Source organism: Microchirus variegatus, assembly GCF_963457635.1.
Source record: "Microchirus variegatus genome assembly, chromosome: 22".
Lineage (NCBI taxonomy): Eukaryota > Metazoa > Chordata > Actinopteri > Pleuronectiformes > Soleidae > Microchirus > Microchirus variegatus.
In genome coordinates this window covers 7,909,482-7,933,780 of record NC_139823.1, presented here as the reverse complement: position 1 = coordinate 7,933,780, position 24,299 = coordinate 7,909,482, and the positions used below count along the sequence as shown (strand labels likewise).

Below are 24,299 nucleotides of genomic sequence, written 5' to 3'. Positions count from 1 at the left end.
ACATATACTGAGTAAAATGTGCATGTGCATATAGCCCTCCTATACATTTACCACCCTCCATAAGTGCTCACAATTTAATCAAAATCTGTAAGTGATATAGAAAAAAACATTACTAGTCTATCTTTATTTCAAGTAACCCATTAATTTAATGCTCTATGTAGGTTATTGGTTATTTAATACCCCCCAGTTTTAGTCATTTAATCATGTTTGTTTTCTAAAATAGAAATATAGAATAAAGATTCTAGCAGGTTATTCCAGAGAGAGTTTGAGTCTTCCTGATGCTAATGACATATGTTTAAAGTCATGATAGACATGATGTCATCTTGAGGATTTGGAGGTAGTCTGTGTCCATGCTACCTCAATCCTCTTTGGTCCACCGCCTTACGGAGTTACAATACCGTTTGTCTGCTTCTCATCTAATAGGCAGTGCTGTGTTACTAAGGAGATTATGTATTCTTTATATTAAAGATGACATAATCAAATAACATATTATATAGCATCACATGCTTGATTACAAAGCAAAATTAAACACAAATGATTTGCTCTTACACTTGAGGACAAGTGGCAATAGCAGTTATGTCCTTTTAATAAGCTGCAATTAAAAATTAATAAGTCACTAAGTCCTTGCAAGATGTTTAATTATTTATCAATAATGATTTATCAATTACAAGTCAATTTACAATTTAATTAATACAATAATGGCATAAGGAACACATTAATTATTGTGGTTTTTATACCTGGTATAAACATTGCTAGTTGACAGCAGGGCAAACATACAGAAACAAACAGACATTTATTCTCACACACACCTAAGGTCGATTTGTCTGTCCAGTCTAACCACAAGGTGATGCAGTGGCTTGCATTGTTGCCTTACAGCAAGAAGGTCATAGGTCCAAATCCCGGTTTTACCAAGGACCTTGCTGTGTGGAGTTTGCATTGTGTGCATGGGTCTTCTCTAGGTACTGCAGCGTCCTCCAACTGTCCAAAAACATGCAGATTGGGTTAGACATTAAATAATTTAATTACTTTTATGGATTTATTTGTGTGATTTTATTGTTTTTGTTTTTAAAATGTCCTGTCTCATTTTATGTGATCTTGTCCTTTTGCAGTTTTATCTTACCGTGTATATTTCTGTTTTCAAAGGTGTTGTTTAAATAAAAAAATAAATAATGCAGTTATATGTCCCCCACACATGTTTTAAGATAAATACAAATAGCTAAAATCGTCTTCCGATAATCGCTCGCTATATTTGCTTTTATTTTGAAATGGTTAGCCGGAAGCGTGTGCGTCACTGTTTCCGCTTACCTCTGAGGTAATCGATGCGAGGTTAACTTCCTCCTCCAGTTCGCAGTTCTGGCTTTTTGCCTTCGCAGCGAAACGAGTTGTGAAGTCCAGACGGTGCTAATGTGTGAAGAGTGGCAACGGAGAACATGTCTCCTCGTCTTTTATCTTCCTTAAACCCCGACACCGAGTGAATTTGTCACTTTTTTTTATTGAATTTTTTATCCCACCGAGGCTCCGCCAGCGACAATGTTGGCGTCATGTAGGCTGTGCTCCTCAGACTTTGGAAAACAAACCGGGTATTGTCGGTGAATTCTCGGGAGATGGCAGAATAGTTCGACCCTTGTCAGTCCCGGAGCCTTCGTCAGAGCACTTTGTCAAGGTAAGTCTCCTCATTTCGTGTCTCAAATGTCGTTTTAACCAGCGTGTGTTTGTCCGACGGTGCTGTATAATGAGTGCAGACGTGGAGAAGTTTGCTGATTTCGTGGAAAAGGCTTCGTGACGCTCTCTCACTAGAAACTCTGTCGTCTCCCTATGAGCCTTTTCAACGACTGCTTTTTACAGTGAGGCACATTTTATACAGTTTATCCACCACTTTCTGTTCATAGTGAATACGCTGAGTGAGCAGAGGATTAGATTTCCCGCTGGAAACCGTGTTATTTTGTAGTGTCTGGGTCACAGAGGTTGGTCTGGTTTGTGTGTTGATTAATAGTGATGGTTTCTCTCCTCTGACCACAGCAGCAGGGATGGGACGATATGTGATATATTATCGCGATAAAAAGCTCTGATTGTGGCACATTCTATTAATTGCTATTGATAATGGAGAGAATAATTAATATTTAATGTTTGTGACTCGAAAATCCTATTTTTCTAGTCATTCCAGGATTTGTTCTTTTACTTTCTAAATGTATGTTTACTAACATTACATTAATTTTTTTTATTAATTTGTCATATTCCTCTGTATCCGTTTTAAAAAAAATCTGTACAAATGTCAGACAAGTCTATACTAAAGCACATCTTTTTTTTATATAATCAACGCAATTATAATGTGATTCAACAACAACCCTGCAAATTAAAAGGCCCCCTCTCTCTGTTGCTGTAATTTCAATTTAACAATTAAATCAAGCTCTGAGCATTGCTGCTACTTGAGACCCTGTGAGAGTTTATTGTCATGCAAACAGTCTTTGGGAGGGTCGTTCCTCCTTGTGTCTCATCATTTCATGCTGAGCACATTTAACATCACAATTGTCCTGCAGGGGGTAAGAGCCAAAAGACATTAGAGAGCTTTCTGTGTGGGTTTAAGTTGTCTGTGCTGTATTTGATTTTTTTTTAAAACTACTATTTAAGAAACACTTTAATAAAAAAATCGTCAAAGTATTCTGCATAGAAGAGGCAAAAATATTTGTAGACATTCTGAGTTGGGGAACAATCGGCCCAAACAGGAAATGGTGATGAGAGGGTGCAAACTTCATTACTAAGGTGTTGATGCTAGCTGAAAAACACTCAATAGATAATTGAGCTGATTAAAAGATGTGTGAATGGGAATGTCTCACACTGAACTGTTGTTTTTCTCAGAATCAACTCATTGTGTTAAATCCTTGGTCCAACAAAAAATACATTTCTACATACTAATCAGGCTCCAGCAATAGTTCAGATGAGTCGGGGGCATTGGTGTTTGCTGTTGAAATGGGAATATCCACTGTTTACAGATTTTATATCAAGTAACCAGGAATAAAATGACTTTGTAGTCCTCGTCGGTGGGTCACTGTAGCCCAGCAGTGTCTATTGTTGTCTAATATTGTTATTCAGTGACACTTTCTAATTTCTTGACATGGGGAATTTAGATTTAAAAGCCCCTGGAAGTTCCACAATTAAAAAAAATGTTTTCACCTTGAATACTATAGAAATAAATAAATAAATAAAAAAGTTTTAAACTGTCACAGTTATTCAATGCTGACTTGTTCATTTTGTGAAATTGACATTACATTACATTACATACCTACATTGTAGCATTTGCATGACAGTCTGATAGGCAAACGTTTATAGTTATAGTGTCTGGCATGATGGGTATAAATCAGCCTGGATTCGCCTCTTGGAATTGAAACAGGATAGCGACAACAACTGAAAATGTTGATGATGTTGTGCCTTAGCCTTCGATGGATTGTGAGATACTGATGTTTCCCAGTCAGAGACATAACAGAAGAGGTCATGCTGGGGTTGGAGAAATCACACTTGAAGTTACTCATCATGGTGAGTGGCTGTATTAAGTGGCAGTTAATGGCGAGGTGTTTGTGTGGTTGGTTGATGAGCTGGACAGCGTAATCCCATAGCCGGCCAGTCTCTGGGGTCCAGCCTCATTGTGGGAGCCTGGCATCCGCAGCCACTTGTAAGCGTCGCGTCTGGTTGATAGTGGTCGGATAAAGGGACGTCAGTCAGTCTGGGCTGAGATATGGTTCAACTCCAGGGGAGTCTCTGGGATCCTGTTCCTCTAAGCGGAGGTGACAGGCCCCAGCATGATAGTGTTGACTCACCTTGCTATTGTGACTGGCCTCCTCCCCCTTCTTGTCTCCTGGTCTACAAAAAGTGTATTGTTTGGATTTGGTTCAGTGTCATTGTTTCAGGAGCCAATGTCTCATGAGTCTAACCATGTATTTCCAACAATGGGAGTGGTATGGGCCAAACACACCTACATTTTTCTTGGTGTTCTAGAGGCCTTAAAACTTTCTTAATCTGGGTTTGTAGCAATATTTGGCACCTAAGTAATGTAAAATAGTAATTTTATTCCAGCTTTCCTCTTTGTGTAAACATGCATTAGGGGGGGGGGGGGGTGGCAGAGCTGGGATCTGTGAGATTGGAGGTAGTCACAAGCCTGTATCTCTGTCTCTGTAAATGGGCATAGATGTTCCAGGATGGTGGGACAGATGTAGACACTGTTGTGTTTCATATTTGGCTTCCAATATAGAACACTGTCATGCGATCCAGAATCACACACTGGGGGCAACATTGTGTTGACCAGCATAAAATCGGGGTGAGTCTCGGTATTAAAGGTACAATCGTCCTACAGCATTATTGTGCAAGTCGACACTTGATGAATTGTTGAAGTTTTTCTGTCAATATAAGGGGTGTTTAGGTATGGGGACATAAATGTCCAATAGCAATAATTTCTCAGCTCGGTAATTTGGTCGTTAGAAGCATCTGGCACTTTGGGTTGGAACAATGTAGAGTGAGAGGGAAGCACTCACTTCAGAAAACCCTGAGAGAGCATTTGGGGGTTGGGTGGAGTGTGTGTATGTGTGTATGCATATGTCTGTGAGGAATCAGGTTACACAGTCTGTCATTAACAAGAGAACTGCAGTTATGAGACCAAGATAGACTGCTTCAAGTCTGAACACGAGTCTGAGACTCTGCTTTTCCATGTAGGTGGCTTTCAAGGAAGGGGAGGGAGCATGGAAAGAGAGCAGGATTTGGTTAGCACCAACCCAAGCCTTGGCGATATTTCTTCAGCTTTTGGCCAGATGTATGTGTCTCTGTGTCATGCTGACTTACTCGAAATTTTTTACAAGCAACAGACCTGGCATTCGATGAGGCAGCAGGCTCCAGAGGAACACAGCATTTGGGTTAAATTTGCTTCGACTCGATGATCTTTCTAGAAAGGGACTCTCTGTCTGTGATGTTATTTTTAGTCAAAGGGAAAAAAAAAATCATAAGCCTTATAATTATCATTAGACTTAGCAGCTCAAGCACATGAGCAGAAATGCTGTCTGGGACGTGTGGGCACTGCAGTCTCAGCAGGACACGGGAAGTTAGAGGGAGAAAGAGAACAAGATAAAAGACTGCCTGTGCATCTGCCAGATTTTAGTCTTGAATTAGTGTCTGCCATTTTACATGTTCCTTGTCTTCTGGTGGCTCTGCACAGACTTATTGATTCCTTCTGTTCAGTTTCCAAATGTAGACGGTGGAGACAGTGAGAGGGGAGACGAGACACTACTGTCTGCACAGATGCGCGCACACTCTCAGCTCTGCAGTGCTTCTGGCTCCCCTCCTCTCTCCTCACTAACCCCAGACTGCACTGGAGACAGTCTGCAATACACATTTTATGAGCCCTTCACTTGCTCCAGTGCTCTTCTCTTATCGCTCAGCTGCTGTGGCTTTGTTTCTGTTACTGCCTCTCTCTGGTCATCCCAGTCCCAGATATTGGCTCTAATTTTGTGCCGTGATTTTGACAATGAATTGAAAATAATGTAGAGAAAGACTCTTGGTAATGGGGTCGTAAGCTGCAGTAGTAGTGGTGGTGGTAGGTGGAAGTCCAGTACATTTATCATGTTGGGACCAAAATAACCTAGTTTATATTATTAAGAAAAACACCAGTCACAGAACCCAACCCATAGACTAACATGATAAAATTATGTTGTATTTGTTGTGCTTAATGATTGTGGACATCTGTTTAATTTATTAACAAATACCTTATATATTTTCAGCCTTTTTCTATATGTGCTGAATCGTCTTGAGCATCTGGTATCAGAGATCTAACCTTGATCAGAATCTCCATTGACCCATTAATTAGCACACTAAATAAGATTGATGAACAGAAATTCTACCAAGCCCTAAATATAAATGAACAGTTTCTATCCCACTTCCTTATTTGTGAGCTTAAAACTAAGTTGTAAGAGACTGTTAATCACTGGTCTTTTTCCTTTAGGCCACACTATACTTTTCCGACTGCGTAATGCGTTATCCGTCTGCGTCGCCACGTAGACCACTCGAGCCTTTATACTTCTGCGTCGTGGTGACGGATAGGCGCTGCAATTTCCCGCCCGATCAGTAGGGGTCGCTGCGCAAGGTTGTTGTGCTTTTGGCTACAGTGAGCAATGGCGTCCGAGGGAGGAAGACTGTTGTTGTTGAAACAGTGGCCGTTTGTCACTTTTCTGTGTCCCGGAACACAGTTTTAAGATAATTTGAGGCGAGGAATTGGCCATTTAGAGTCTAAACATGTGCTGTGTGTGTTAAGATATGACGTATTTATAGTTCGGCAGCGACGAAGTCGACGGTGTTCAGCGGTGTTCAGCTCCGCCCTCTGTGGACGCTTGGTGCTCACTGTGAGCCGGCACAGAGCAGCTTCGCTCGGCCTGTCCTGAGGACCAATCGCAGCTCTTGCCGTCTCCGTTGTCCCTTGACGGAGTGACGGACACTTAAAAAATATTTCGTGCAGCCAGAGACGACCCAGAGACTCTACAACAGGTTCTGCGTCGACGCAGAGGACTCTGCGTAACCTACGCAGAGCACTTTACGCAGGAGAATAAATTGGGCTTTAGAAGTTTCTCCTCCCTGGAAGACCAGGAAACTCTTGACCATAAAGACTCCATTGGCAGCAGGATGAAGTGTCGCAGGTCAGTCACGCTACAGACCATAGTGTTGTTAACACATTCATTGTTTTGTTGCAAGTTGTTTGCTGAGTGATTATCATCACAGTGGTGAATGGTTTGGTCGATGTATGTGGGCTGTCGGCTAACTCTGAATCCTGTAGTGCTGTCTCTGCCCAGATAGAGACCAGAATCTATCGGGTCTAAATATTTCCTAAGATTTGAGGATCGGCACATTCAGTTCCTGGGATTGTTTGCCTGATTTACTCCTTTCATGAGGATGGAAATGTATTACAACGATGGACAGGGATACAAATCAAGGTGTCCTTTTGAGAAAAGCACTGCCCCAGAGCAGTGAACTTTGTGAGATGGTCGTTTTGGAGGGAGAATGTTTGTGCATTCCTCTGTTGGCAAACACAGCTCAGGGCCATAAGGACAGTATTTGAATTGGCCGTTTCAGATGTTTTGATGGCTGTGTGAAAATGAATGTCTAATTGCTATGGTGACCATTACGTAAAACACTTCACAAATGCTGTAAAACCTGAGGAGTTGTGTCTCACGAGACTTCACACAACACAAAGCTACCATAAATCTAACGAGAGCCACAGAAATCTTGTCCATAAATTTTACTGTGTTGTGCTTCTCTGTGCAAACAACCTTCAAAGTTTCTACATAATCACGAAACAGAACAATTGTCTGTGGGTTAGACTCTCCCAGACCATCAGTCTTTGTTTCTGTCTTCAAGTATCCCCCGTCTTTCTCACAACTGTTGCCCAGCAGTAATCTTGTCCTGTCTGCTAACAAATCACTTAAAGATACAATAGAACAGATAGTAATCACTCAATTCAGAAATGCTTTACTTAAATTGGGGGTGATTGTTGCAGAGGTGGAAGGTTGGGTGGGATCACAGCAGGAAGAAAAGACAGATGTCTCCAATTACATTTGGTGTTGGTCAAATACTGTGTTTTTCTGTTTTTTTGTGTGTGTAATGACAAACTTTTTTTTTTTTAAAGTGACTATCCTAAAACATAGCCCCAGTTTGCAACTATAGAAAATCTCACAATGGATTTGCCTCTAAAAAAGATCAGGAACTGAAATAGAAATGTACTATTAATGATGCAGAATAGAATGGCAAATGCAACATTAAGTGCAGTTTTTAAGTTAAAAAATAAATAAAAACAAAACTGAAGGTGCCACTGCTCAGGTCAAAACATGCTTTGCATTTAATTTAAAACATTATTTTTTTCCGCCTACATTTCGTCAGACATCCACCACACAAGCCGGCACCTCCCAAAACCGATATAGTGCAGCCTGACACAGATTTGTTACCAAGACTTTATTTAGACCGTCATTGCATGAACCCGCATGTTTGCTGTGATCTCACAGTGTTTAGGGTCCTTCAGCCAAATGCCAAACACAAAGCAATCTTGCCACTAGATGACAGGACTAATCACACTTGTCGTAGATAAATTAGATTCAAGATATTTTAGAGGTCGCAGTGTGGTTTGGGGTTATGTCCTCAGACACTCGCAGGAAAGTGCTGGTACATTCTAAAATAGTAATTTACTTTGAAAATCCAGGTTTAGTGCAGCAGTGCTGTCTGGATTGCAAGCTTTAATTTCAATTCAGCATTGGTTTGCACCCCTGCCCTTGAAGAGAGGATTCATTTTTATTTTACATTCGACTCCAGCACAGTATGAAATGTGTAATGTCCTAATTTTCAAGTAGAAAAAAAAATAAAGGTGTGTGCAGTTTTCACTACAAAAAGTTTTGTATTTGCATACAGGCAGAAAGTTGAATGTGTGGATTTGCTGAGTAGTAGTGTGAATATGAAAGTAGGCTGCTGCAGAGAGAACGGCTTTTGCCCTCAGGTCTATATTACACCCACAGCCACCTAGGAGCAAGCCATCTGTGTGTCCCTGATGGCATGCTGGTACTTTGGCTGTCTGGGTCGGGGACAGGGACAAGAACAGCAGGCTCTGCATTGCCCCAGTCTTTGCCATTTTCCTCCCTTTCCCTCCTGCAGTTTGCTGCAGTTTCTTCGGTGCGCAGGCTATTTGTGCCATGGTAACTGTGCCAGCCTGCCAGCTCAGACGCAGATTCTACCTCTTGTCTCCCTCTTTGCCAGCATGATGACTCAGCAGCTCCTGCAGAGCTTCGAGCCTCCTCCCAGCTCAACCTCAGTGATACACCATGCTCATCAGACAGAGTAGTGTTCTGTCATTTTCTCCTTCCCCCTGACCTGAATACAAAACAAACCAAAAATAATAAACCACCCAAAACCAAATCTGTTTTGTATGCTATTGGGTCAGTTTTATAATCAACAAATCGTTTATCCTTCATCAACAAAGTATAAAGTCTTTGGGAATGTGCACAGCACAGGATGATTGTCTTTTTGAGTTCTCTTTTCTGAGTCTGATTTGCACGTCATGTTTAACAATCATTGTCTAATCACTTTTAGCTCTGCTCGACTTCTCAGTGAAGTGCTCATTAAAGGGTTACAATGATACCCCATTTACTTGCAACTGTATACTGTAGATGTAGGCATATACCATTATTGAGTCCGGTGCTGCCCCAGTGTACTCACATTTGTATTCATAAACTGCTCTTACACTGCTGCACCTGACCTTATACCCCTTAACTAATTCAAGTCTGCTGAGCAGGTGTGCGGCAATAAGCCAATGTGTCACCATTTTGAAAATATGATGTCATCGTGCATTGTCATGCTAGGTTTCTCGCTGCTGCGGCCATCAGGCACAGCCCACACCTGGCTTACCAAGCAAAAGTACTGTTCAACTCGATCAAAACAAAAGCCTGACCCAGGGCTGTACCGTTCCGTACCGTTCCGTACTGTACCAAACTGACTTGTACCATGATGGAAACACAGCATGAGAGAAGGAATGGCGACATGTTTAAACAGCAATATTATCTAATTTTGTATTTCATTCACAGTGAAAGTGAGACAGTGAGTACTGGTATTATTGGCAAGTACTAAAAATAAAGAAAAAAAGTGATCTAGGTGCATCCCTAGTTACAAGTCACTGCTTTTTCACCAAATGTAACCCAAACTTTCTTGAGCTAATTAGCTAAATAGCACAGCATCACAGCAAAATGTGCTGTTTGCCAACCATTTGTTGTGAATTTAGAATAAACACAACATAAATATTGATGGTGGCACCGTTTCCCCAGGTGGTTATTGATATTTCAGTACTGCCCAGTGAGGATTTTACCAGTTTCTTGATACCAAATCCAAAACTATAGTAGATGTGTTTTTAAATGAAATCAGAATAATGTGGACGTAGCACCATTATTGTAGCTCTTTCTTTCTACCACTACTTTACAGAAATACACTGAAATGAAAACCAATAAAAACAGCTTGACCTTCAGAGAATAAAGGAAGGCACTGAAAGAGTCAGACTGACCATCACCACTTTCTCAGTGTTAACCAGTATATTAAGATCAGGCCATTCTTTCTAAGCTTTTGTAAAATTGTGTTTGTATTAAAGTTTACTCAGACCCATGACATGGTTAGTTCCGTTAAAACGTGAACATTTTCAGCTTCAGTTATAATTACCATGTGGTGGTTGCCTATTACAACGCCACATTAGATGATACAGGAAGAGGGGATAAAGGGAAAGATGGTGGGTGAGACAGATAGTGGGGGGAAATAAGATCACACCATTGGCAGGATGTCAGCTCTGTGAAGATACACTGCAGAAGACTGCAAGAGAATTCAATATGCAAGGATAGACGGCTGCAACATACACGTACTCACGTTCACATGCAGAACACATTTGGTTCTGCAAATGCTAGCCCTGCCTCTCGCCTTCCCAAGAATCCTGTCTGAGGTTTCTAGTATCAGAACTAGTCCTGGCCATGTACTCATCAGGCAAACCCGTTAGCTTAATTCATGATATATGACACCGGCTAACCATGGCTCATGTCTTTGCTAGATGTGGAGCAGTTTCCTTTTATTTTTCTGTGCTTCCATAAATCAACACTGTATATTTTACAGTGTGGGAACCACATGTTTGCATTGCATAGGCTGAAAGGTTTACTGTATACATACAACAAACATATAACATGGATAGCTGCTTGATAATAATTGTATGGCTCACTGCTTTTTGTATTGAGCCAATACAAAACGTTTGCGTGGGGGAGATGAATTGAGACAGAGATTATTTCAATGCCTGTTAGTGTCTCGCAGCTGTAAATGTAAACAAAAATGAAAAATGCAGCAAATCATTTACCTACATTAATTGAAGCCATGAAGTGGAGCCCTGTGACATGCCCTACTTAGTTAATTGAGGTGAGTTATTGATCTGCCAGCTGGTGTGAGGATATTCAGCTCTCTGTTGGCTTTCTACATGAATGATATATGAGTCAATAACAAGAAGACTAGTCAGACAAAACCAGTTTATTTAGGGTCTAAGCAAAGGGCTCCAGACTATTGTCTTTCACTCCCCTGCTTATCTCTTTGTCCTGTTTCCTTTTGCCTCCTAGCTTTTCAACAGCCCAGTCCACTGCCAGCATGGTGCCCTTCTTCCCCCTGTCCCCGTGGGTGCTGACACTAGACACCTCCGTGTCCCACTTCTTTTCCTTTAGCCCACCTCAGCCCAGTCTAGCCCATGTCTCTCTCTCTCTCTCTCTCCATGGCCCTGTTTACTGTCATTCTCTGACCCACTGCCCCCCACTTGCCCGTGGTTACACCTCCTGCCTCAAGCCTTCCTGCCCCCTGCCTCCACTGGTGCTCCCCCTTATCCAGGGGGGGCGACAGAGCTCCCGATTATCTCTGTGTGGCAGCCTCTGTTTTGTGCTCCGATTAAGGTAGCAGCATGCAGTCTGTGTGTGAGTGGTCTGTACAGATGCAGCCATTGGGCTAATTCGAACACTACATGCTTAATCATTAATGTCTGGGAGATGGGCACAAAGGCTTGAGGGGGGTGGAATTAGCTGGGGGTGCTGGGGTATTTATCAGTGGCACAGATGCACTGAGGCTCATACACTCACACACACATGCTGCCAAGATAACGGCCCCTTGTGCTCAGTATTGCATAAACGGGTCTCGCTCCAGGCTATGATGTTTCCACAAAACTGACATATTATCTTAATAAAATGAGTCGTTAGAGGCCTTTTTCCTCCCTAGAGTTTACAATGTGAGCTAAACTATTGCTCTCAAATCTGTCACTGGATAAACCAGAGCAAACAAACGCCAACTACACACCGTATGTTGATGCTGCTAGAGACACATTAAATATTGAAAGATAAGATGTCTCCAGGTCTCTAAATGATAGTATTTGGGCACCCACACTCATTCTCCCCGCTGTGCTCCTCTTTCTCTTCCTCCTCCTCTCATGTCTGTCTGCCTCTCTCCCCTCACTGCCAAGCAGTCTGTCCCTCCAACACACGTACACAGAAACATGCACACACAAAGGCACAGCCAATAGGAGAGAACCAGTTTCCCCATTGCTTGCCAGTCAATGCCTTGTTACTAGGACAACAGGAAGGCATGGGACCCACTTTACTTGAGTATTTTAAAGTTGAAGTTGACTCTTTTTCAGAGAGAAGGTCTCCCGGCTTGAAAATTTCTCTCAATAATATGCATAGGTTGACAGCTAATCCTGTTGATATTGCTCTCTTTGTCTTAGTTGTCGCTGAATTATTTGATGATTAAGGTATTTTAAAGCATAATATAAATATCACCATCCTTTATTTCACACCCAATTGCTGACTTTGTTCGAGTGGCACTAATCACACATCCATTAACCACATCCATTTCAGCCGAGCTCAGTCTTGGTGTTCATGTTTTGTGTTTGTTTTCTTTCTCTTCTAGGTCAACAATGACAGCTGGCGACATGTTTCTCTTGGTTTTGATAGTCCTGGTCATTCCCTGCTCTAGCTTGGAGGGTAAGTCTCACCCTCTTCCACCTTCTCAGCATATTCGTCTCAGAAATATTAGACCTAAAGGGAGGATAGGTTTCGGTTAACACAGATGGGCCGGACCTGGTTGAATTTGCGACTCTTGCTACATCAGATCATAGCGTTTTATGTTGCCAAGCTATCCACCTCATTACAGTACAGTAGGCTACATATTGTCTTAAAATGTGTGCAAATATAATGTTCCCATTTTTGTTTCCCCCGTCAAGTGTCTTACATGCACAGACCAAATGTTCACACATTTTTTCCCTCCTCTCATCACCTCCCCCTGTCTGTCTCCCTCTTTTCCACTGTCTCTCAGTGTTATTTTTAAACAACTGCAATGGTGGTGGAATGCAGTGGAAAGTGGACTTTTTAGGCACTTGTCCCCATACCTACTCCTTATATACAGTGTACTATATATATCTATATTGTCTTTCTTTTTTTGCAGGTGAGAGCAGTGTAAGGAACTTTGTGTGTTTGTGTGATGGATCATCATGCGATAGTGTGGACCGGTGTTCTGGCCAGCAGTGCTTCACCTCTCTTTCAATCCTGAATGGGACATCAGTCCTTCAGAAGGGCTGCATTGTGGCTAATGAAGGGTCTCTGCACTGTGGGAGCCCACCATCGCCCGAGCTGGCGGTACAATGCTGCTCTGGGGATTTGTGTAACATGAACGTCTCCTTGGAATCACATGTGAAAGGTGAGCTATTAGTATTTGTAACACTGTGAGAGAAATGCCCTGGATAGAATTTTCAAAAAATTTTCCTATAAATTCTCATGAAACTCATACCCTCAAGTGAATGATATATATACATTTATATATTTCTCAACTTTAATTTTCATGGATGATCTCATTGAGACACTAAGAACAGCAGCAAAACAATAGAGTAGGGCATTCAGTACAGAGGCAATAATGTTCATTAAGTGATGAAGTGCAAGCAGATTTTTAATAGCCAGTTGATGGCAAGAACATTTACCCACAGCCTCTCTCTTCATATCATATCAAGGTAAATATATTGTCCATATGTTGTGTGCTATCTTTCCTAAAGGTTGGGAAATAATATCGATGACCATTTTTTGACTTGTTAGGCAGTCAACAAGATGAGCTCTATTTATATCATGACTGTGGTTAAAATCATTAAACCTATAGACCACATATAAAATATAGATGCCAACCATGAAATTAGAATATATTAAATAGCCATTACAGGTCGACTTTGCTTAAAGAACTCCATTTGAAGTTGGAAGTCTATGGGGAAATGAGTACTTCTCACTTGATTTATAACATCTCACAGTTAACACTTTCCCAGTGAGTTATTGTTCTCAGTCATTCCCATGATGCCAATTTTGTTCCACCATAGATGAAAATGGATGATAAAGCACAGCACATACGAGTGGGCACCAGTGTGATTGACTGCTGGTATTGTCCAATAAGAACCCAGGTGCAGGTGATGCCTATGAACTCTGGGTTGCACACTTGTTGCCAAATCCCGATCGATTCTTGAGGCTTCCTGTGCCGTCACAACTGGTTGCCACTTAAAATAACACCATATAACGTACAATCGACTGGATCAATACATAACGCGAGGCCAAATATATGCACATGAGATAATGGAATTTCATGGAAAGCATAATACCAAATCATGTCTCACTATGATCTATTTTCCCACCAGACACAATTCTAAAAATGTGTCACATAAAACTCAGGATACCTGTTTGTATTTAATTTTGAATAACAAATTGATGAAAAGATGACACAATATAATTAACAAATTATATCTAATCTAATTTCATCAGTGCATACGAAGAAATCACAAGTGTAGCTGGCGGGAAATGTTTGGGAGTTCTCCAACAGCCATAGAAAACTGCTAATTTTATATTCGGTTACAGATAATTTAAACGTCAGCAGCCTCTTCAATAGCTGGCCAACACAGTCATTTTCAACCTGCATGTTTTCTGAACTGAGAGAATGCCATTTAATTTAATGGAATACTAATGGTATTGCTCTAATGGGTTTCCCCCATATCTCTTTCTACTGTTATCAGATACAGAACTGTCTGCTGGCAGACCAGTCCTCAGAGACCAGGAGTGTGTGTGCGAGGGTGGCGTGTGCGAGCGTGACCGTCGCTGCACAGGGCAGCAGTGTTTCTCCTCTCTGAAGATGATTGATGGGGTGGCTGTCCAACAGAAGGGCTGCCTGAGGGACAACGAGGAGGGCAGAACCACCTGTGCCATACCGCCTTCATCGGCCCATGTTATAAAGTGCTGCCAGGGCCATCTGTGTAACATGAACGTCACTGTGCAAGCTCCTGGAAAAGGTGACTTTGTACACATTGTACACCATTGTCTTGGCTGCTGTTTGTGATGGACCTTATGTTACTTAGTTATTTGTGTGTATACTTGTTATAACTTGGGGTGTCTTGTTATAATTCTGCTAGTCATTAGTAATCATGTGTATGCTGCGTCTTTTATCTGAAACCAGGATCTGTCAAGCAAGGAGCATTTATCCCATCAAACCATGAAACGGCTGTTTTTTTTTTAGTTGTAGAATTCATTTCTGAGACTTTTTGTTGGGGCTTCATACTCCAGCCTTTGCAAGTGCAGAGTTGCTATTGCCTCCATCTATCTTGACAGAAAACAAATCACTTCATGTCAGCATTGTTATAATGAAAAAGTTGTGTGGCATTGTTAGGCTTAATCAGCACTGTTAGAACTTTGACTACTCTTGTATAATTCCCTTTTTTTTTTGTTTATGAAACTCTCTTTGCAGTTGCACTTTGTAAACACCATCATTCTTATATCGACGCATACTGAGTGTTTACTTGTTAAATACTAACCTTGTTTTCTTCCTGAATCTTTGCAGAGGAGGAGGTGAAGGCCCTGATTAAACAGGAACATGAGTGCATATGTGAAGGCACCTCATGTGAAACTGGAAATCGCTGCATGGGCCACCAGTGTTTCTCCTCTCTGACAGTCAACGGAGGCTCCTTGGTGTACCAGAAGGGCTGTTTTAAAGTCTACGAGCAGAGCACGTTGACCTGTAAGACCCCACCTTCCAGGGACCAGATTGTGGAGTGCTGCCAGGGGCCCCTGTGTAACATGAACAGCACTGTGGAGTTGCCTGTCAAAGGTACAGTTCTATACTTCCCTAAATGCAACACAAATTCAGTTTGTTTCCCGACTGTGACGCTCAAGGGCTCAATCTGTTTGTGTCAATGGAAATGCGAATCACCATGTAGTTCAGCCATTGCTTGTGTTTTAGAAGTAACATATAATTTCCTGATGAGTTGGCCGTTGCTGTTCTGTGTCGACCTGATGTACACCTCTGCACGGTCTCACTCCTGGCACTCCATGAAACAGAAGTGACGAGGCAGACGGGGCAACTCGAATATTATTTAGTCACGGTCCACTTCCCACCTGTCCTCTCGGAGTCTGTCAGAGCTGGCTGACACAAGCCAAGAGTGTGAAGCCACCTGAGAGTGAAGGACAAGCAGGCAACTAAACAAAGAGTTATTGTGAACTGTTTTGTCTCTTTTCACCTCTACTTTCTCTCTTCATGAAAGAATATTTGAACCTAAAATGACTCTCTTGCATTCAGGAAGTGAAGGCAGGTAACTGTCGTCATTTCTAAAGACCACACTAAGACACTGCCATTCAACTGCACCGTCTTGTTGAATGTGTTACTAGTTATGTGTATTTGGGAGAAAGAGTTCATTATGTGAGTTGAGAAAAGGGGATCATTGTCTATGCTGCAGGCAGAGCTGAGCACTCTTTCCCTTGGAATTTTTTTTGGAAACTGTGAATGGTGGTCAGTTCTTGAGGCTTGAGATTTGCTTGCACTCTTACCCTCAACTGGTGTTCTGAGAAACTCAGCAGAGTGCTTAAATGTGCATCATCGAGCCTCAGCATGTGTTGTCTGGTCAGAGTTAAAAGGCTATTTAAATTGAATTGAATCCAATATACCACATTTTTCTTTTGTCGTTTTTCATCAAGCGTCTACCGTGTACTCGGCCTCAATTTGCAGCCAAAAGAAAAAGTTAATAGTCAGAAAGTTAACATTTTGTTATATGAATAGGCCACATCAATGACCCTGAAGAATTTCACACATTTTAAATCTTTCTCCACCCTCACAGCTGATGAGCTGCCAAACTACAGTGTGACCACACTGACTGTTGTCATTGTGGCGCCCATCATCGTCCTCGTCATCCTCTCTGCTATCGCGATCCTGGTGTTCAGACGCATTCACCACAACCAAATGGAGAGGTTAACATCCCGAGATGCTGAATACGGAACTATTGATGGCCTCATAGCATCAAATGTGGGGGAGAGCACTCTGGCGGTGAGTAGTGGAATACTAAAGAGTTAACCATCAGCACAAGAGAATGCCGCCCACTCATTACAAAAACTGATGCTAAGAATATTTTGAAAATGTAGGTTATCTTAAGTGTTTGTTTTATGAAAGCCTAAACAAAGGTGGCTTTGTGCACAACTTCCAGGAAGATACAAACCATATGCTTTGTCTTTGAAATACTTCATTTTGTTGTCGTTATGGTTGCACAGTTGATAGGTCTGTCTGTTTTATTTGAACACTTAACTAAACAAACACTCATCTGCACCAGAAAAAAGTAAAGATTTTGTTGCTGTATAGTGTTTTAATTTTTAAATGACCCATCTATTATTCAAAATAGTTAGAGCACATCACCGTGTTGCAATTTTGGGTGGTAGGTTGAGTACTTGTTGTGTGTCTTTAAAGTCAACTCTTGAGATGTATATGTGTGCACTAGTACTGGAAGTTGGATGGAAAACCCCTTCTAAAATTATGTGTTGTGTTAACTTGGGGGGATTGTGCTGACTTCTCCTTATTTTGTGATTTTCTAATCCTGCTTTGTGATCAAGGCATTCATGCGGCGGCACTGTTATCAACAGCTAAGTCTTCTGTGCTGTGATTGGAACAAACATGGCACGAACCCTAAACTGACGACATCTTGTAGTTGCTCAGACATAATTTTTTTCTTTTGAACAAAATGGTTGTCAAATGAGACTCTTCATTCTTTTAGCTATTTAAATCACAAATCAGTGAAGAGTAGACCTTTATTTATTTTTTGTTAAATGTCATAACTTACCTCTTTATTTCAGTAAATGTTATGAACATATATACACTGGTACAGAGAAAGTTACAGTCCTGAATTTAGTTGAACTCTGTGTGGGTGGTGCTCGTGTACAACTTGTTTTGCATCTTCTCTGCCATTTTTCCAGTTGGTTAGAGGAATGTCTTTTTGCTGTTTATTTTCTCTCCACTCAACCGTGGACTGCAAGTTCTCTTGAGAGTGGTTTGTGTTTTGAGGCCCGCTAAGCCGATCCAGAGTTTAGGTGGAGTCCTGTGGTTAGCGTTTAGTTTGAAAGACAACCCAGCTCATTTATTGGCTCCCACACTGTGTAATCATGTTGTATGCTCACAGTCTAGTTTGTCCCCTAACAAAATACATGGCTGTTGCCATCCATTTTCTGATACCGTGTGGTTATAAAAGATGTTATTGTACTGTAGTGTAATTTTTTTTTAATTTGTGGAAGCCTTTGCTGTCATCTTTGTCAACTTGTCAAACCCATACTTATTAGCTTTATGAAGTACCATGTCCAATTAGTGTATGGTCATACATGTGCCGAGAGAAATTGTTTATTTTGGCTTTTTTTCAAGCGCTTTCCAAAGTCCATCAGTACTCCTGGCAACGGAAGGGTCCAAACGTGGAGCAGCAGAACGTTTGTTTCAGCATAATTAAAAAGTGCCTGGCAGCAGCATGAGAAATGTTATTAGCAACCGTGGTTTAGCTGCGAAAAGCAAATCGCACTGAACCACATGTGCCTGTCCCTCTGCAGTCTGCTGCCCAGAAGTCATCTGTGAATATTGCAGTGCTCTGATTGCTCTGCTGCCTAACAGCCTTGTCCAGATATATGTTCCCTAAAAACAATGCTCTCTCTGCAGAGTAGCTCATCATTCATTTTGTGGCATCTGCCTTTCATTCCTGTGTTGCGATTCCAAATAGTCTCTCAGCATCGCCGCTCTCTGTTGTTTTTTTGTCAGTGTGCGGTCATTGTCTTTGCTCGGCAGCTCCTGTCTCTGTGGACGTGTACTGCCCTCCTGTGGCAGCACCAGTGTGCTGCACACTTTAGAGCAGAGATAAAAATAAAAGGCTCAGCAGCAATGCACCTGTTTTGGAGTCTGGATTTGGCTGATGGATTAGATCAAATCGCCAGCACCCACACCAGTCATGAGGGAGGGGGATAGCACTTCTGATGTTTACTCAGCAGGGGGCACTCTGCACCTCCAGCAGTGACACACACAAATACTCAGCTTATACCCGTCCATCCCCTGTGGGTGCCACATCAAAGGACGCCTGTCTGTATTAGTATTTGATCCGTCCCACAAGCTCCTTATTTCGTCATGTTTAGCCTTGAGCCAAACATGACAAGCTACAAGATTCTTTTGGAAAGGTTTTTCATTTAGATGACGCACATTCAAATACACAAGTCTTAATGTAGTCTTTATTTCTGTCTTTCTCTTTCCCAGGATTTACTGGATCATTCGTGCACTTCTGGTAGTGGCTCCGGACTTCCATTCCTTGTTCAGAGAACTGTTGCTCGACAAATTACACTCAATGAGTGTGTGGGTAAGTATCCTGGTCATGGCTGTTTTTTTAAATCTATAATAGCCTTCTCATTCATTTAAATAAGTTGCTTTCCGCAAAAAAGGTGGTCCTTGCTCAGTTTACGCCTCAGAGCTTAAGCAACATCATGTCAGACATTCAACATACAGTTTTTCTAGTGGTGCATATCATGTCAATGGTTCTCTTCCTATTCAAGTCAATGGGAAAGATATTCTGTAGATCCCACTTTTTTGTGTGTACGTTTACTGATGATGATTCATTCTCCTGTGCCTCCTCATGGTAGATCTTCAGAGTTAATTAAATACATGCAAAACAAGTACTTTTTGTACACAAAAAAACAACAGTTTGAAGCACATTTTTTGGTTGCAAAATGGATGAGGGCTGTGTTTTTCTGAGACTGAGCCAGCATAAATGTGCAATAGTTCCAGCAATGATGTCCCTTGAGACCAAAATTGCCCAAACTTGACTTTTGATGAGTTGTGGTGTGTTAAGTGTCTTTTACCAATGGCATAAACATGTTGTCATTGTCTTCAGGGTTCAAGGTCAACTCGTATTGCAATAAGAGGCTAACTCATTGTCTTACACCACTTACAGTGTCTGTTGCTTCCCTTCTTCAAGTCTGTATGAATTTATTTATGGCCACTATGGGGCAATACAATTAAAACACATTCACCCACAAATGCCACTTTTTTTTCCAATAGTGACCTGAAGTCACTATACAATCAAAATATAACAACTATGAAAAAGTGTAAAAAGTGAAAACATGCTTGGTTTCTGTCTGTTAATTTGGTCCATTTGCTTTTTGTCTTGCAGGTAAGGGCCGTTATGGTGAAGTGTGGCGGGGTCAGTGGCAGGGGGAAAGTGTTGCTGTCAAAATCTTCTCCTCCAGAGATGAGAAGTCCTGGTTCAGAGAGACTGAGATCTACAACACGGTGCTGTTGAGACACGAGAACATCCTTGGTATGTACGGGGTTTGCACGGACGCTTTAAATCCTTAAAACATGTTCGTTAAAATGTCAGTGTCAAAGCATCATATGCATTGAGTTGACTTATCCCATTTATATCTGTAAACACAGGCTTCATAGCTTCGGACATGACCTCGAGGAACTCCAGCACTCAGCTGTGGCTCATCACTCACTTCCATGAGATGGGCTCTTTGTACGACTACCTTCAACTCAGCACCCTTGACGCATCCAGCTGCCTCCGCATGGCACTCTCCATCGCCAGTGGCCTGGCACATCTCCATGTGGAGATCTTCGGCACTCAGGGCAAACCGGCCATCGCCCACCGAGATCTCAAGAGCAAAAATATATTGGTTAAAAAGAATGGACAGTGCTGCATTGCTGACCTTGGTGAGAATACTTAATTGTATTTATTTTTCTATGTTGTCATATTTTTTGCACATTGTCTCACCTCTTTTTTCATGTATATATCATTAAGTTGCACCAGTTACTACAAACATTCATAATTTAGGTATGCAAACATTTATAACTTCTATTGGAGGAACCAGAAGTGTACAAACATTTACAGAGTGTTGCTGAATGTCAGGCAAATATTTATTAAAGGACGCACGACACATATTACCATTAAATTAAATAGTTCTCATTAAATAAAACACCACAGTGTGAATTTCCATAACAGTAAAGCTACAAAAATTGCTAATTTAATGTTTTTGTTTGTGGGATTTGCATGAGAGTTGCATTTGCAGTGTTGTCACTCCACTCGCATCTTTCCTCTCACCATAATTTTTGTAAATGCTGGAAGAACAACCCGCTATTAAATGAACCTCTCAGCCCTTAACCGAAACTAATTTAAGAAGAACTCGGGCTACTTCATCCAATAAGCCTATGTTCACTCAGCAGGTACTTGAATACACTTTCAGGTACAAGCCATAACAGGCTTGACATGGTTACAAGAGCGATGTAATAAATTCTGCTCCGGATGACGCATTCTCTCGTCCTGACGAATATGGCAGCAGTTGTTTGTCTCCCAGGAGACTTGTTGTATGTGAGTGCATCCTACACACAAAGTAGTAATTCAGTGTTAAACCTGCTCATAATGTGTTTTTGTCAAAATCATTTGCTTAATGGAAGCTGATAATGGACTTTCACAAAACTATCACAAGTGTTAGATGATGTTTTTTTGGTGCTGAAGTGCATGGGTTGTGTGTTGGAAGGGGATCTTTAAAAGTCTCTGTGTTGTCCTATTAGGTCTGGCAGTAATGCATTTTCAAGACACCAACGAGCTGGATGTGGGCAACAACCCTAAAGTGGGCACAAAGCGCTACATGGCCCCCGAGGTCCTTGACGACTCTATCCAGATGGACTGTTTTGAGTCCTACAAGAGAGTGGACATCTGGGCTCTGGGCCTCGTCCTGTGGGAGATCGCCAGAAGAACAGTCAGCAATGGTCAGTGTGTTTTACGAACGCAAACACACCTCCGTATCTGCTTTTTAAAAAAAATAAATCATCTCATAATCTGATGTCTATACACCTTAATGTCTTTCTATGTTCATCAGTTGTCAGTATTACTACTATTCGACTGCTTTATTTGAAGAGATCTGACTCCAGTCATGAATGTTCTTCTGTACTCGCAGGCATTGTCGAGGACTACAAGCCGCCTTTCCACGACGTGGTCCCAAGTGATCCCAGTTTTGAGGACATGAAGAAAGTTGTGTGTGTGGATCAGCAGAGGCCCAACATCCCGAATAGATGGTTTTCAGACCCTGTAAGTCAATATTTTCAACCCTGCAAGTCAATGATTTTGCTCTCCAGAAGAAAAGCTCATCGATGTATTTCTCCAAATTCACTTTCAGACTTTATCCTCCATGGCCAAGCTCATGAAGGAGTGCTGGTACCAGAATCCATCAGCCAGATTGACAGCGTTGCGCATCAAAAAGACTCTGACAAAGATCGACAACTCTCTGGACAAAATCAAAACAGACATTTGAGCCTGCCTTGAGAACATGAGACAGACGTACACTAAAGGCCTTTAAAGACATCATGAGGGTGGACCAGTGTCGAGAAATCTCAACAATCAAAAGACTTTGATAGGATCAGTGCCCTTATAGTGGTACAGACCGATATTTATTTTGAAACACTTGGCAGGACACATTTTGGCATCCAAAGATGGCTTACCGGGCATTCCTGAGACTGCCAGTGGTCTTGGAAAATAGGAAAATATCTACTCCACTTATTATAACACTGTTAGGAACGTTCTTCAAGGAAGAAACTGGTTACCTGGGCATTTCAGTAGGCTTGTATTTGTTAGAACTACATTTTTTTTTTTATTAGTTTGGAAAATATCATTAACATATTAGCAGCATCACGTTATCTCTTCATTATAGTACTTCAGTTTGCCTTTGATTTATCGTGGATTGGTTTGGAGAAGAAGTCAACTTGCCAACTGAGCTTGCCAATTTACCCAGCATACTTTTTGAAACACTAAAGTCTGGTTTATACTCGGCGCAAGGGTTTGTGGACAGAAATGAAGTCTTCAGAACTGTTCGGTGTGCTATGGATCCAAAAGTTCTCAGCGCTGAATTTTTGTGTCTACTTTAAAGGAGCGATTGACAAACACGGGGCAGGAGTCCGATGTCAGCATTATCAAAGGCTGTTTGGGGTACAGACACTATCTCTTTTACTACAGCATATTAGATGGTATTCTTATACGTATTTAACCTTTATTTGTACTTGGAAGTCACATTGAGATCAGAATCTCTTTTACAAGTGAGACTAAGACAAGACGGGGTCAATGAGCAGCATCATACTTGTAATTGGTTCAACAAATAGCATTAGAAAACTATAGGGACTAAGAGTATAGATGAAGACGTGTGTAAATCGGTCAGACTTAAAGGTCAGGACCCTCAGATGGGTCACAGGATAAAACATACATCAAATAAATGTGATTTATTTATGAAAAATATGTCGCCTTTAAGTGGCTGGTTTATCTTGTTAAAAATAATATTAGGTGTTTTAGAACTGCTTTTGTCAAAACATATATATATATTGTGAATTGGGATGCAATGATATGTCGCCCCTAAAAAGTGGCTCCCCGTATAATAATTAAAATGCTAGTGTAAATAAAAGGTGACAATGTTTAAAAAAAATAATGTAAAAAGTGGTTCACATAAGTTATTTTTTAAACAAAGTTATTCATAGCGGACACTGTTACAGCAAATACCGGTCAACACTGCATTAGTACCTGAATATAGCCTTTCGTGTACTCTGATGTAACCACTAATGTATAATATGCATCTAAAGCAGGCGCTATTTCGAGGAAATATTCTTCTTGTTGACTTCCCGGCTTATCCACATGCCTCGCGGTCCACAGCATATTGACATTTGACGTCGCCTCACGCGAGTATAAACAAGGCTTCAGGGTCACAGCATGTAGTGTTTTACTTTGTGGTGTCATGCACTCCTGTTTACAATGCGGTCAGAACAAGTTTCTCAGGATCTCGCCGATCCTTCTCAACATTCTAGCTGTACAGCTGTCAGTGGCGCTGCTCTTTTTCCTCACTCGTCCATCACAAAGGTACTCCCGTTGCAGTCGTTTTGTATATCACCATGGATTTTTCTTTTTTTTTTTACATTGAATTATACCGTATACCTGTTGTTTCTTCAGCTTTACAGACACAAACACTAAAAAAAAAAGAACAAATAAAATATCTGCTAGATGACACTGAACTCGTGTTGTCCAGAGGCCTGTGAGTGAGTGAGTGAGTGAGTGAGTGAAGCCTGTAAAGCCTGTAAAGCCTGTATACTGTCGTCTTAACGCGTGCATTGTTGTCTTAATGCGTGCACTGTCAAGTAAATGAAGTCAAACTTCAGCTTTTTTTTATTATTATTATTATTTCTTTAACATTTTATATCAATTAGTGATTTATATGAATTAAATAGAAAAAAAATATTTAATCTGTCTCACTTGTCTTGATGCTGTTGTCAGTTTGCGTCATCCTGAAGAATCCTGAAGTTATTCATGGTACTTGCCGGTGGTTTTAAGTGACATTTATTCTGATGATTACTTTAATTGCATAATAGCTTGGGATCTTGTGTATGAATTGTGTTGATGTTGA

General features: G+C 41.2%; 2 protein-coding genes across 3 annotated transcripts in view; both read left to right on the top strand.

Moving 5' to 3' along the window:
- Positions 1–1,492: 1,492 nt before the first annotated feature.
- LOC310943346 (activin receptor type-1-like) lies at positions 1,493–23,955 on the top strand. 2 transcript variants are annotated; one of them, XM_083908893.1, is made up of 12 exons: positions 1,493–1,663; positions 12,475–12,548; positions 13,009–13,260; positions 14,606–14,878; positions 15,424–15,690; positions 16,694–16,899; positions 19,126–19,225; positions 20,036–20,182; positions 20,299–20,574; positions 21,433–21,630; positions 21,819–21,949; positions 22,038–23,955. In XM_083908893.1, exons 2-12 carry the CDS (start codon positions 12,482–12,484, stop codon positions 22,170–22,172), a joined length of 2,052 nt encoding a protein of 683 aa, XP_083765019.1. In that variant the 5' UTR covers positions 1,493–1,663; positions 12,475–12,481; the 3' UTR covers positions 22,173–23,955. The 2 variants fall into 2 exon arrangements, with proteins under 2 accessions (XP_083765019.1, XP_083765020.1); XM_083908894.1 differs by lacking the exon at positions 1,493–1,663 and having other exon boundaries at positions 12,479–12,548; positions 14,606–14,886; positions 15,426–15,690.
- Positions 22,709–24,299, top strand: part of acvr1c (activin A receptor type 1C) — a gene marked incomplete at both ends in the record, with an annotated part of 62,354 nt that continues 60,763 nt past the window's right edge. The window contains one exon of the mRNA XM_083908450.1: positions 22,709–22,817. Within this exon, the coding sequence (XP_083764576.1) occupies positions 22,709–22,817 (109 nt within the window). The remainder of the gene's footprint in view (positions 22,818–24,299) is intronic.